At 38.3% G+C, this 15,489-nt stretch overlaps 1 protein-coding gene across 2 annotated transcripts; it reads right to left on the reverse strand.

Annotated features, from left to right (window-relative positions):
- Positions 1-1,287: 1,287 nt before the first annotated feature.
- On the reverse strand, positions 1,288-15,001 carry TRIM69 (tripartite motif containing 69). Of its 2 annotated transcripts, XM_064570527.1 has the most exons (5): positions 14,115-15,001; positions 12,249-12,482; positions 11,460-11,482; positions 11,253-11,377; positions 1,288-1,890 (listed from the first exon to the last, which is right to left on the reverse strand). In XM_064570527.1, the coding sequence occupies exons 1-5, from the start codon at positions 14,142-14,144 to the stop codon at positions 1,349-1,351; spliced, it is 954 nt and encodes a 317-aa protein (XP_064426597.1). In that variant the 5' UTR covers positions 14,145-15,001; the 3' UTR covers positions 1,288-1,348. The 2 variants fall into 2 exon arrangements, with proteins under 2 accessions (XP_064426597.1, XP_045756119.1); XM_045900163.3 differs by having other exon boundaries at positions 12,249-15,001.
- Positions 15,002-15,489: the final 488 nt, after the last annotated feature.

Here is a 15,489-nt window from a genome sequence, read left to right on the forward strand (position 1 = left end):
TGACAGAGCCAGCCAGGTGCCACAGATTTTTTTTTTTTTTAAGTAATTTCTTAAAAGTAGCCATAGTCATGTCATGGCTGTTTACCCAACTCAGCAGCTATGAATATGTGTATACTGTAAATGCCAACAGTACAGGAATATTACCTGTGGTATGTGTGTATCCTTCCCTTTATGATAAATAAGCTAGGGGGCTTTTACCCTGCCAAAGAGCTGTGCTAATTGTAATTTTAAAGGTCCAGTGCTGCAGGTCCTAGATAACACCCCCACAAAAAAAAAAAACAAAACCCTATCAGATATAGAGAATGAAGCCCAGTTAGATGGGACTTCGAAGGAAAAGAAGGGATAGTTCATCAAGGGTACTGCTGAGATAAATGATGCTAAAAACTTTAGACTTAGAAGGAACATGCTGGAGAATGAGTATACTGGAGAGGACAAGATGAAAAATACTGATATTTAAATTATAGGTAGGAATGATGAAAAGGACATAGTCAAAAGCAGACTGAAATACTTAAATATATTTGAGTACAGAAAAACAAGTACCTCCGTAGACAAATAAAGCAAGAAAAAGAGAGTGAGAGAGTCAGATTTGCTGGACTAAAAAGTATCTTGAGAGAATTCAAGACAAAATTATAAACTAGCACAGATGATTTCCTATTTTTTTTTCTATAAATCTCTGGGACAGTTTGGTTTTTTTAAATTACAGTAACAAGTTCTAGAAAAGAAATGTGTTGCAAAGTTTATATTAAAAGATAAATAGGGGGGTGTCTGGGTGGCTCAGTTGATTAAGCGTCTGTCTGCCTTTGGCTCAGGTCATGATCCTAGAGTCCTGGGATTGAGCCCCTCTTTGGGCTTCATGCACAGCGGGGAGTCTGCTCTTCCATCTCCCTCTGCTCCTCCCCCCGCTTGTGCTCTCTCTTTCTCTCAAAACGAATAAATAAAATCTTTTAAAAATAAAAGATAAATAGGAAGAAGAGTACACATATGAAAATTTATCTATTAAGAGTCTTGTGCTGAGAATAATGACAGCATAATAGAATTTCGGGACACGTTTGGAAAGGGTTTCCAAGCATCACAAACTGAAGTTGCAGTTTGCTCCAGTAACAATAGCATGATGATCATTCTCATGAAGAGTGGCTCCTTTGTCATAGAAGACCCCAGAGAAGTGGAAGGATATCTTGAAAAGCTCCAGTGAAATCCACTTAAGAAACTGAGAATGGAATTTAGTTTGCGAATCCTTTCTTCATTATTCCAGAGTTCCCCATAAACTGGGAAGAGAAACCAGTGAGACTGGTAAACTATTTTAATACCTCTTTAATAACACTCTGAATTTACACAATAGCATGACTAATTACTGTGGATGTAAGATATGCAAGGGTTCTTTATTCTCTCCACCATCATTAAGGCAAGGGCAGAAGTAGGGATAAAGTTTCTCCGTGAAAGTGCTAGTGAAGGTGTAAATGTGGGTCATGGTTTTAGCATTGTAGAAGGACACCTGCCCTCCTTCATAATCAAGGTATACGCCCACCTTGTTGAGGTTGTTAGTCAGTTTCAGGCTGCAAGATGGCAAATCCAGAGCCTTTAGGTCACTTTGGTTCCTTAGTCTTAAAAGCCAGAATCCTTGCTCAGGAGTTAGAGGACAGCTGCCCTTCCGAATGATGGATTCTCTGACGACTCCAACTGTCCATTTTGTCTTCTTTGCTACTTCTACTTCCCAGTACCACTTTCCAGATGTGAAGCCTTTTGAGCCCAGCACAGCCACACTTGAGTCAAACCTCTCTGGATCATCAGGCATTACCTGCTTAATGTCACCATGCCACACACTGGTTCGATTTTTGGAGAGCATCAGATTTGGGTGAGCTGTTTTAGGGTCCAGAGTTAATGAAGATAGGCCTAGTAAGAAAAGACAGCAGGGCATGGAAGAAAAGGGATGAATGCAAATTCCCATAATAAAAGACAGTATTTACACAGACATCAGTACTTTATCTTCCCATGCATATATACTCTTAGACAAGTAATTACTTATATACTTTTTATTGTTTTATACCCGTGTGGCTATATTCTAGACATTTTTTAATTTGTGGTACAAATCTGACTTTACTCTTTGTTGGAGCAATTTATGCTCCAACAAAGAAAACAATACAAATAATATCAATCTGTACTAATAAATTTAAGAAAATGCAAATGCCGAAGGCATAAAGATTAGGTAAGTTTGTCCTTGGAAAACCTTTTAAAGACAATAAGTATTTCAGTTATGAAATGTATTCAGGATGCATTGGGTAAACAGAGGCAAAAAGGAATGGGTTAAAAATAGTGAGAGGGAAGGTAAAGGCTTGCCTGTTAGAGGCAGGTAAGTCTGAGCTAACTGAGAGGGTTTAGAAGACAATGGTGAGAAATTTATATTTGGTTTAATAGATAATGGGACTTTTGAGATGTGTGGTTTATGCCACTGCTAATCAGAATGTGTGGTTACCAATCTGGGACAAAATAATACAGAAATTAAGAGTAAGCTCTTAGAATCTTTTCTTTCTTTCCTTCCTTCCTTCCTTCCTTCCTTCCTTCCTTCCTTCCTTCCTTCCTTCCTTCCTTCAGATTTATTTACTTATTTTAGAGAGACAGTGAGTGAGGAGGGGCAGAAGGAGAGAATCTCCATCAGACTCCCCGCTGAGTGAGGAGCCCAACCTGGGGCTGGATCCCATGACCCTGAGATCATGACCTGATCCGAAACCAAGAATCAAACACTTAATCAACTGAGAGCCACCCAGGTGCCCTGCTCTTAGAAAGTTTCATAGCAATCTGATAGAGTAATTTTATGTCAGTTGATCTAATAATTAAACAACTGGGCTTGCACTTTGTAATATTTTTTAATTCTACTTTTTTGGGTAATTAGTTTATATTGTCTTCCACAAATATATCAGTCCATGACAGGTTGAGATTTTAAAAACTGGTTCTTCATCACTGGTTATTTGTCTAGCACTGGTTTAGACAAGTAAGTGGGCAGCAGTGTAAAAAATTTCTAAATGAAGAGATGTTGGAAGCATATCAGCAAGGAGATAACACAAATTTTAGGTGTAAGGTAAGCAAACCTTGGCACAAAATTTGATAAAGGAAACAAAAAAACTATGTGTTCACGTAAGGGACACAGATACATATATGTATATATTTGTTGTTAATGAATTTATTTATCCTTGGAAGTGAGATCAATCCAGTCCAACTTTCTCTTCCCAGAGAATCCAGAGTCTTTTTTATCATCCCAAGGAATTCTCTTCTAATAAGAGACTTTGTAGAATCCTGACTTTTTTCATACAGGCTGAATCTTCCCTCCCTCACATATCCCCATTTGCCTTGGGTTGTTGCTCTTTCCAAGGTGAGGACTGGGATTTCTTTGGATATGTCCGACTCCTCACCAACATTTTTAGAACCCCAGTCTGCTGTTGTCACCAAGCCTCTCATACCTCCAGCTAATTCAGCCTGCCCTGGCTCCAAAGATTCCTAGAAGTCCGCTTTGCTTCCCCTCTTTTCTTTTCATACCATATTCGGTCCAACAGTAAATTCTGTCAACTCCACCTTTAAAATATATTCTGAGCCTACTCAGAATACAGATAGATAACTTTCACAAATACTGCTGGCCTGGAACTATTGCAATAGCTTTTTAACTGTTCTGTTTCTACTCTTGCCCATCTGCATCCTATTCTGCCATATGAATGAGATCATCCAGTTCTACTCAACACGCTCTTATGCTTTCCATCACACCCAAGATAAAATCTGGAGTCCTTACAGAGCAAACAGGACCTACATGATTTACCTACCTCTGTGACCTTATCTCCTAACACATACCTCCCTTACTTACTTTGATCCAATCACTTTTACCTTTTGGCTGTTTCTTGAATGTACCAAATTCATTCAGAATTTAGGGCCTTTACTGTTTCTTTCCTTGTCCTCAAACACTCTTTCCCCATAGGGTTCCCTCCTTTATATTATTCCAGCCTTTCTTCATGCAAGTTCAGTGAGAGGTTAGTGATAGAATCTGGGTAGGTATAGCAGTGTTCACTATAAAATTCCTTAAACTTTTCTGTATGTTTGGGAATGTCCATAGTAAAACATAGGGAGGGGGGAGTTAACTCCTCAAAGACTTTTTTCTGGCTAATATCAAAAATAGCATGTTCATCTATCCATCACTATTTGTACCCTTTTCCTACTTTATTTTTTCTCATGAATACTTACTTACTGAATGTACCTTGCTTGATTTGCTTGACAGTGGTTATCACTCTGTGAAATTATTTACTGTTTCATTATCCATTTCCTCCACTAGAATGTAATCTCTGGGAGGGTGGGGACTTTATCTGTTTTGTTTCCTCACATACCTTCAAAATTTGGAATTGTTCATAGGCATTCAAGTAACTATTTATTAAATAAATAAATGAACTTTAGAGTTCCATCTGAATCCTTGACACCCAACTAATTCCACCATGCCTCATATTCCTGTTCTCCTTGACCAAAACCCATAATGTAGACCCTTCCAATGATTTATCTTCTTATGTACTCTTATCCCTATTATTCTGTTCTTTGCTTCCTCTACCTTCACCCATCCTCCCACTGCTCCCACCCATCCCTTTCCACTCTGCCCTTTAGAACTCCCTCCCTAAATAACTCTCCTGCACCCTCGCTTTACAGAATTCTCTCATCACCATCTTACTGTAACAGAAGTCTGACTGGTTGTTCTCCAAAAAATACAACTTGAAAAGTTCATGAGACCATTTTCTAAATTCAGAGCCAGAGATCCAGGAGCCACCACTGCCATTTCTAGACCCCTACTCAAATCCTTATCCTTATGTAAAAATCACTCTTCTTTTGAGGCTCTTGTCATTCCGTCTCATATTATCCTCTATCTCTATTTGATGTTACTGTGTACAGACTTCCTCATTATACTCTCTGTACTTTGCGTTCACTTTACTCCACTACCCCAACTCCAGCCCATCATCCCAAGTGATTTCACTGTCTTTTGGATATAGCCATTTTTCCATTCTTGCTTTCTTGATTTTACTGCTAGTGACTTTTGACTCCATTACATTTCAGCTGTCCATATTAATGACCACATTCTGGACCTTGTAGTCATTGGGAACTATTCATTTTCTAAAATCCTTACACTCAGATATCCCATTCTCTTACATTTTATTTTCTCACTCTCATCTCCCCTACAACCATTACTTGACTTCATTAACAACTCTGGTCCCTTATTTCTCCTTATTATCCTAATCTGGCTGCTTCCTGGCTTAAAATCCTTCCCTAAACCACTTAGCATTGGCAGTTTTATTGCCAATAACCTTATCACTTTTATCCTTGTATCTGCAGCATCTGCCATGCAACTCTCCAACCCTGGATCTATCTAGCTATCAAAATTCACATGCTAATTCCTGACCATTGCAGGAGGAAAATCACAAAATTATACATGTAGATATTACTGCAGATTCATTATTTCCACTCTGTGCTTAACCATCAGCACTGCCTAGAACTCCTGCATTTCCCAATCAGACCCTCTCCAGTTCCTCACAACAGCAATTTCAGACCTGCAGTTCCCTCCTCAAACTTCTGTTCCATCACTTCCTTCCTTATTGCCAGGCAGATGACTTCATCTTCTGCTTCACAAAGAGACTATAGTACATCTTATAGGAATCCCTCATTTCTTCCCACTCATTCTGCAAGTTCCATCTGATAAAATTGTTTGCCTCTACCATTTTATCTCCTCTACATTTTCAGAGGAAACCGAGGAAAGTCAATACTTCTCTCTGCTAGATCTCACTCGCTCTTCCCTACTTCTGTCAGTTATCCCCTGTCTTATACCATTGGTTTCTGCCTTTCTATAGGCTGTTTTCCTTCACTGTGTTTTAAAAAGTTCTCTTTTGGAGTGCCTGGCTGGCTCAGTAGGAAGAGCATGTGATTCTTGATGTGGAGGTCATGGGTTTGAGCCCCACGTTGGGTGTAGAGATTACTTAAAATAAATAAAATGTTTTTAAAAGTCTTCTTTTGACTTTGTTGCCACATTCACATCTTCCCTTTTAGTGAAGCTTCTCTAGTGAGTGATCTATTCACTTCACTACTGCTTCATTCCAAATCACTCCTGAACCCTTTATAATATAACTTCTACACATTCCACTCTTTTAAAATTGCCCCACTGAAAGATAACCACACATACCAGTACACTCACAATCCTAGCAGCCAAAGTATATTAAGAATTTATACAACTTATACAACTGAATAGGAAAAGATATTTGCAAATGATATATCCTCTAAGGGGTTAATTTCCAAAATATATAAAGAACTTAGACAACAACAAAAAAACAAATAATCCAATTTAAAAAATGGGCAGAGGACCTGAATAGACATTTTTCCAAAGAAGACATACAGATGGCCAACAGACACGTGAAAAGATGCTCAACATCATTAAGCCTCAGAGAGATGCAAATTAAGACCACCTTACACCTGTCAGAATGGCTAGAATCAATAACCTGAGAAATAACAAGTCTTGGAAGATGTGGAGAAAATGGAACTCTCGTGTACTGTTGGTGGGAATGCAAATTGGTGCAGCCACTATAGAAAACAGTATGTTGTCTCCTCAAAAAATTAAAAATAGAATTACCATATGATCCAGTAATTCCACTACTGGGTATTTACCCAAAGATTATGAAAACACTAATTTGAAAAGATATATATGCTATTGTTTATTGCAGCATTATTTACAATAGCCAAGATATGGAACCAACCTAAGTGTCCATTGGTTGATGAATGGATAAAAAAAGAGGTGGTATATATACAGTGGGATATTACTCAGCCATAAAGAATGAAATCTTGCCATTTGCAACAACATGGATGGATCTAGAGGATGTAATGCCAAATGAAATAAGTCAGAGAAAAACATACCATATGATTTCACACATATGTGGAATTTAAGAAACAAAACAAATGAACAAAGAAAAAAGAGACCAGAAAACCTTTTTAAAAAAAAAAAAAGATTTTATTTTTAAGTAATCTCTACACCCAACATGGGGGGCTTGAACTCACAATCCTGAGATCAAGAGTTGCATGCTCCACCGACTGAGCCAACCAGGTATCCCAAGAAAACAGACTCTTAAATACAGAGAACAAACTGGTTGTTGCCAGGGGGGGATGGGTGGGAGAATGAGTGAAATAGATAAAGGGGATTAAGAGTACACTTATCTTAATTAGCACTGAGAAATATATGAATCATTGAATCATTTTATTGTATACCTGAAACTAATACAACACACGATGCATTAATTATCTTGAATAAAAAAATAAAATTGCCCTTACCAAAGTCCCAATTCCTGTTAAAAATATCTCTTTCCAATCATTTTCTTTTTTTTTTTTTCTTAGAGCGGGAGAGAGATGGTGGGGGGTCGGAGGGTAAAATGGGAGAGGGAGAGAGAGAATCTTAAGCAGGCTCCACGCCCAGCGTGGAACCCAAATGCAGAGCTTGATCTTACAACCCTGAGATCATGACCTGAACTAAAATCAAGAGTTGGATGCTTAACCAACTGAGCCACCCAGGTACCCCTCCAATCATTTTCTAAATTGGTCTTCCCGTTTGGCATGAGTGACTGCTCCCTTCTTTTTGACACTGTCTCTCCTTAGATTCTGTGTCAACTTTGTTTCCTGGTGTTCCTCTTACCTCTTTTGCCAAAATTCCTCAATCTTTTTGGGAGGCTTCATTGCCCTTTTTTTATTTTTATATAAGATGCTCCCTCCTTAACTGTATGTTCTCACTTTTCTTGGGAAATCTCATTTACAACAGTAGCTTCAGCCACCCCATCATTCTGATTATTCCAGCCCTGGCCTCTCTTCTGAGCTTGTTAGAATAGTTACCCATTTGAATACATTCACTTAGTTTTCCTATAGGTCCTTCAACACAACATGGTCAAAATTGAACTCCTCAACCCCCTCCAAAATCTGTATCTCCTATAGCTCTATCCTTGACATTACCTTTCTCTATCCCCTACTACCAATTCCTGTCCAGTATATTTCAGCTTCTGAAATTCTGTCTCTAGAATCTATTCTTTATTTTCCATTCGTGTTCCTATGCCTTTGGCTTAGCTCTTAATAACTTTTCACCTAGGTAGCTGGTATAGACTCTACTTTGGTCTTTTAGCCTCTTCGTCCTGAGAACAGAAACTGTGTCTTTTATTTCTATATCCATTGAATCCAACTTAGTGCTTAGCACATAGTAGGCTCTCTATAAGAGTGTGTTGAATGAATGAATGAACTTCGGTAATATTTTACTGATACACGACTAAAAGAAATATATTAAAGAGTTTTAAATTGAATTATTTCTGGGGCGCCTGGGTGGCTCAGTCATTAAGCGTCTGCCTTCGGCTCAAGTCATGATCCCAGGGTCCTGGGATTGAGCCCAGCGTCGGGCTCCCTGCTCAGCGGGAAACCTGCTTCTCCGTCTCCCCCTGCTTGTGTTCCCTCTCTCGCTGTGTCTCTCTGTCAAATAAATAAATAAAAATCTTAACCAAAAAAATTGAATTATTTCCTACACTGGAATTGATAAAACTACAACCAGCAAGCCAAATGTGGCCTGACGCCTGTTTTGTAAATAAATTTGTATTGAAAATGTTAATTGAAAATTGAACACATTAACAGCCATTCATTTACACATTGTATATGGTTGCCATTTCACTGCAATGACAGTTAAGTAGTTAAGTTTTGTGGAAACATACAACCCACAAAACCTAAAATATTCACTATCAGGCCATTTATTAAAAAAGAACCAGCCTCTACCCTGAATCAATAACTTCTATTATAAGGCAGGAATGGAGAAAATATGAGCCTAAAGAATAAACAAAGATCTAGAAATAAAAGTATGAAGTATAATTTACCAAGGTTTGACCAAAGTTACATTATTAGTAAAATAGCCATAGATTAAATGAATCTCATTTGATTTTCTTAGATGTAGACTTATACCAAAAATAAAGAAAAATCAGTTTGTGCTTTAAATGATTGCTAGAAGTGAACTTTGATTTTACAGAGTGAAGAATACAAGAAGAAAAACTTAATGTGATCTGAACACTGCTAGAATTTGCAGAGTAGAGTAACACAGAAGAGGGAGCTATACAAAGATTTTCAAATATCTACAAAGGGATTCCCTTAAGGCTGTACTGATGTGCAGTGAAACTAATTAGGGCCAGTGAAAGAATCTCTAGAAAGCAGTCGGCTGAACAATTTCTAGAGCTCACACAAGTCTGGCAATAGTTTTCAATCCTGCCAGCCATAATGGGAAAATGTTGTAATATGTGGAACATCAGGCAGAGTACTCAGAAAGGTATTACATTAGGAAATGGACTAAGTTAGCCCTAGATTAAAGACTGCTCTTGAACCACTCTAGCAAAACTTAAACACCTCAACAAAGCTTAAAGGAAGTGTCAAAAGGAAAAGGGTTATTTAACTACATGCCAAAGTTAAATCCAGTAGAACTTAAAGGATTACAACAAGATCCAGTGAACAGCAATGTAAAATTGATCATCTGTGGCATTCAATAAAAAATTACCAGCCAGAAGAAACAAATCTCCCATGCAGAAGAATTCCAAATAATTTATGTAGATACTCCACACTCCTTAAGTGTGGGCTGTGCATAATGACTTCCTTCCAAAGTGTAAAGGGGTGAGGGAGTAACTTTATAGTGGGAAACCTGACAAACACTACCTCAACTAGGACAGATGGTATGAGTAAAAACAAATATCAAGGTGCTAGATTTAAACCCAATCATATTGATAATAACATTAAATGTCAGTGGTCAAAACACCTCAATTAATTAAGGGATTGTCAGATTGGATTAAAAAAAAACACCAGGCTTTACATGCTAGCTACATAAAGTGCACTTAAAATATAAAAACACTAATAAGTTAAAAATAAGATGATGGAAAAAGATTCACTGTGCTGTGATGTATCCATAAAACATGATGATTGATATATGCAACAACATAAGTAGATCTCAAAAAGCATTATGCTAAGTGAAAAAAGCTGGACACAAAATATTACATAATGTATGATTCCATTTATTTGAGAGTTTAGAAAACTGAAGTGAAATAAAGCAGATCTGTGAGTGTTAGGGGCTAGGGAGAGAGTGAAGGAACTGACTACAAAGGGATATGCAGGAGTTCTGGGGGTGATAGAAACGTTTAGAGATGTTTACAGAAGTTGATACATTTGTCAAAACTCATCAAATTGTACACTTAAAATTGACATATTTTATTCTATATTAATTAAACCTCAGCAAAACTGTGTTTTCAATGTCAATTACTCGGAATATTTGTTAACAGGAACAAATTTGATTTTCATTAAATCAGTAACTACAAACAATAGTAATAATGATTCTATGTGAATTAAAAAATATATTAAAAAACTTTATTTAAAAGTTTATTTTATAAATATTATTTAGATGGGGCGCCTGGGTGGCTCAGTCGTTAAGCATCTGCTTTCGGCTCAGGTCATGATCCCAGGGTTCTTGGGATCGCGCCCCGCCGCATCGGGCTCTCTGCTCAGCGGGAAGCCTGCTTCTCCCTCTCCTGCTCCCCCTGCTTGTGTTCCCTCTCTTGCTGTCTCTCTCTCTGTCACATAAATAAATAAAATCTTTAAAAAAATAAATATTATTTAGAACTTTATTTTATGTTCTTAAATTGTCATTTGTGTTCTTTTCTCCTGCTCAGTCCCTTGGTATCTGCAGGATAAACAAAAACTTGTGTCCTTATTCGGCACATCTATTGAAATTATTGGTTTTCTTTTGAAGCACTGAAGATCTCTAAACAGTCTCCTAAAAAGTTATACTCTACATTATGAACACCAAACACAAGAGGATCTATAAAGACTCTATTATATACAAGAGTATGTACAGTAACCTCCTCGTTCAGGACAGAGAAGCCCAGGGATTTATATAACTGATTTATAAAAACAGGATAAAATAACTGGTTGTCACATTTGATAGAACAATGAAACAAAGGCTGAGAAGTAATTCTCACATCAGACTAGTTACCAGTGAAAAGTCATAAATTCTTAGGTCATGGTACCAGAAGAAATTCAGTCATACTGACTGAAGTCATACCATAGTCTTCTTTTGGCTAAACTCCACCCTTCCCCCATCCCAAACTCTATAGTACTAATTAGGGCCACAGAAGAGGTCCCACAAAAGGAACATAGATTCCTGGGAGACCCAGGAACCAATAACCACTACCCACTGATACCTGGAGAGAGAGAAAACTGCATTTCCCTCCACATCATGTATTGGATGGGACCTTTGTACAGGCCTGGGTTCAGCTTTCTGGAGATAAGCTCTCTGGGCATCAGCACCTTCATTCCTTGTTCCAAGCTGAAGGGGACATAAATCATTTATTCTTAGACATCCTCCAGGGACTGAAGGAAAGATATTAATACCATACAGAAACACTTACCTATCCAAGAGAGATGAGATATCCTAGAAGAGGAAAGGAATAATAAAGAAGTTAGATGCCTGCTTATCAACACCAGAAATTTCTTTGGTGATACTGGCCACCACCAGAATTTGACCATAAATACTGGGATCCTGGGCAGATGTCCCCATTCCATCACCACCAACTCTTCCCATCCTCCATATGCCTTTTCTGATCAGGTATCCTTCATCTAACCCAGGACAAACTGGCTTTATCTTATTCTGATTTTCTAGAGTTCCCTTTTACATGGAAAAAGAGAAATTAATAGTTAGGCCATTTCTGCCTATACTGCTACATGGTTTCAATAGAAAACCACTATAGGTCTTCCAGTCCCAAAGCCACTTTTCCTTACTCTGGCTCAGTAAACTTCTGATTGTTGAGGTGATAATCAATGACACTTTAGAGGTCAAGCTTCAGGTAGTAAAGACTGGCAAACACCTTTCAAATAGGTCAATTGAAAGCCAGCCTAAGATACAAATCAGGTTGCAACGTTCTTATTTTTGAGAAATAAACCTTCAAAGTTCTTCATGAATAAATATAAAAATATTAATAGATACCATTATTAATGGCATTATCTTTTTTAGGAGGGTGAAAATAAAGCTTCCTATTGGGTGTAAGGCAAAAGTAGCCTTCTGCTTTTCTCCCAGAGAATCTAAAGAGCACTACAGTGGGGTTTTTTCCCCCTCCTGGTGGGGAAAAGCTGCTTCTACATCTTTCTAACCCTCTTCCCCCAACTAGTATATCCATAATTATGTTGATAGGGAGTCTCACTTTGAGAAAGTCGAAGGGATTCTGCTGTTCCATCCGTGCCTGGATGCTCACCAACATCTCCTTGGCTAGGAGACACTGTTCCTGAAGCTGGTTCAGATTCAGCTCCATCTCCTCATTCAAGGCTTTCCCCTCTTCTCGGAGCTCATTTAAAATGTTCTTTTCTTTGCCATGCAGGAACTGATGTAGCTTTAGAAACTCCAAGGAGATGTGTTGCTGCAGATGTAGCTTGTTTTCCTGGAAACCTCCATGATCATCACCATGGTAATTACTGAGACTAGCACTTGGGGATGGGGGTCCACACCACCAGTACTCATACAATTTGGGAAATACCATAACAGGAAGATGCATTAAAATGGCTCTTGAGTATTATCACTCAACTATATTAAATAGTAGGAGTCCTTTGGGAGACTTACTTTGTTTTTCTCAGTTAGTTTAATAATAGTTCAGGAATGAAATAGTCAAAAGTGGTCTCTAGGTACCTATTGCAGTACTGGGGGTGGTAACCAATGCCATATTAAATAAGGCTGTGGGGTTAATTAAACATTCTAAAATGAATGATAGTACCCTCCTACCCAGAAGTGATGTCTACCAAGTGATGCTGTTAAACTGGGGCCATAAGGAGGCTGAAAGAACTATTCTTATCTAGAAATCAGAGCTGGGGGGATGCCACTTCCACTGCCAGGACAATATAGAAGAAACAGGAGATGGACAATGTCTGAAGCACTGAAATTGATAACTGCTATACCCCTTTCTTAAGGTACTGCAACATCCTTCTGACATCCAGGCTTCTCAGATCCTTATTCTCCTCATTTCTAGTGATCTCCACCTTTATCTGCTCATTCTCTTAATCACCCAGGACTTTATCATCCCCAGCAATTTCACCAAAACTAACTTCTTATGCTCATTTACTCAGGTACTTCTATTGCAACAATTCCTGGGTCTCAGCATAGATTAGTTCTTCATGTATATGTTCTCATGGTACCCTTTATTTTCATTTATACTAATTGTCACAGTTGTCATTTTATTGCTATTAATGGGATTACTTAGTCCCATTAATCCGTCTCCCACCCTAGTGTAATATGGTATCTAGTGTAATACCTTACCACTCAATAAATAATTTTTGAGTGAATGAATGTTGACTGTAATAGCTGAACTGGAAACTCTTACAACAGAAACAACATTCTCTGGAGACATCATTATTTCCATCTATCCTTCTTCTTTCCCTCATTGTACATATTTCTTCTTCCAGATGCCAAAAGCCAGAGAAGATTCTCCTCCATAGAATAATTAGTGAAGAAATAGAAGCCCCAATTTAGCCCCATAACCTAGGGACTGCTTTGCCAAGTTTCTGACTATTAATGTTCTCCTAGAGCTCCTGTGAAGCTCTAGGCAATAGTTTATTTAGTTTGGGGGAAGCTAGGAAAGATCAAATTGGATGGTAAAAAACCAGCAATCCGAGAGACCTTCAATCAGAGGTAGCCTGGTTATAAACCCAAAGAAAAGAAATGTATTTCTTTGGACATAATAATCTTTAGTGGATTTTTCTGATAAATCCCTTATTTTGCCATATATAAAGGGAAAGATCAGACAGATCTCAACCTCAGATCAATCACCTAGTGATTGAGCCATCAGAAGCATCAGCCTATAACAGAAAGGTCAGTCTGCTCTCTCTGTTGATCAACCATTGAGAACTTATTTCCCTGCTATATTTCTTTCCACCCTTCAGTGTCTATTTTCTAATTCTGTAGCCCAGGTGCCACTTAGTGTATTCATAATACACGTACAGGCACCTTTCTACTCATATAGCTGAAGTTACAAGGAAGGTGTTTCAGTTCTATCTCATAACCCCTCTACCCTGCTTCTCACCTTGTAAGCAGCTATAGCATCTTTCTGCATATTCTTCAGGGACTGAAGTTCCTTCAGGGTTGCCTCCAGTTGACCTTGATGGGTGGTGAGCTCCTTCTGGGGATACCACACAGAATTAACCCACACTAACTTGGGAGATGAAGGACCATAGGGCTATCTCTCCTAAAGCCCCAGGGTGTGAGGAAAAAAAAGTGAGCTATTGCTGCAAGTCTTTCATTTCCCCTAAGGCATAATTCCTGTCTCTTCTAAGAATTGTAAAGAAAATAAAAAGCAGCAGAAAAACTGAGTTTTATGCTCTTATTGGCTTACTACAGGGGTTTGGAGAAGATTACATTTTTTTACTCTAGTTATACTGTTCTCACTAACTATACTTTTACTTACATTGTTATCATTTAGGATACTCATTTCTTTCTTCTGCCCATTCAAATGCAAATGATTTCCCAATTCAAGCTTTCATTCACCATACATCCCCTATTTCAGTTTTCTCTAATATTCTTTGAAAATCTAAATATTTATGAATTACAAATATTACAAAACCTAGCTCTCAATAGTAGACTATCTTGCTTCTGTTGTTTTATTCATTTTAAACTTGACTAAATTTCAAGACTTTTATAACAAGAGCAATATCTTGTACGTCCATATTCTACACAGCATCTAGCAGAGTGCTGTCATGGCAGGGTATAGGTAAATAAATATTTGATTGATTGAGGGAGTAGGCCAGAGCTACTCCACTGCTCCTTTCCTATAATCAGCAACTCTAGAAAAGAACTTTGCAAGATATGTTATATTTTCTGAGCTTACTAATAATCATCTGAATAAAGGGGTGGGGTTGAAAGAAAGAAGAAACCCTACAAAAGATTTTTCCCAGCTTTCCTAAGGCATTATTCAAGACCTAGGGCTCACCCACCATGAAGAAACGGACAGCATCAGAGATCTGCAGGAAATCTTTAGACTGCCCCACAGATAACCGAGCATCTTTGCATTGAAAGCAGATCAGTTTCCCATCTGGCTTACTGAATAGTTTCAGGTTCTCTCCATGCTCTGGGCACTGTGGATGGCCCTTGAGTAAGGGTAGCTTCTTAATCTTCTCTACCAGCTTCTCGAGTACAAGGTTGAACGTACAGTTGCTATATTGACATAGCATCTTACACTCAGGACAGAATGTTTCTGCTTGCTGCTTCCAAAAGTTTTGGATACAGGCCTGGCAGAAGTTGTGGCCACAGCTTAGCATCAATGGATCATGGAACCAATCATTACACAGTGGGCAGTGTAGATCCTTAGTAATATCTTGTATCTGCACTTTAGAGGGTATCTGGGTGATCAGATCATGCACTTCCCCATAGTTGCCTGGGTCGATGTTGGAGGAGGGTCTGGA

The sequence above is a fragment of the Mirounga angustirostris genome, unplaced genomic scaffold (genome assembly GCF_029215605.1).
Source record: "Mirounga angustirostris isolate CCGP_5_RB_7025 unplaced genomic scaffold, mMirAng1.0.hap1 SCAF_9, whole genome shotgun sequence".
NCBI classification, from domain to species: Eukaryota; Metazoa; Chordata; class Mammalia; order Carnivora; family Phocidae; genus Mirounga; species Mirounga angustirostris.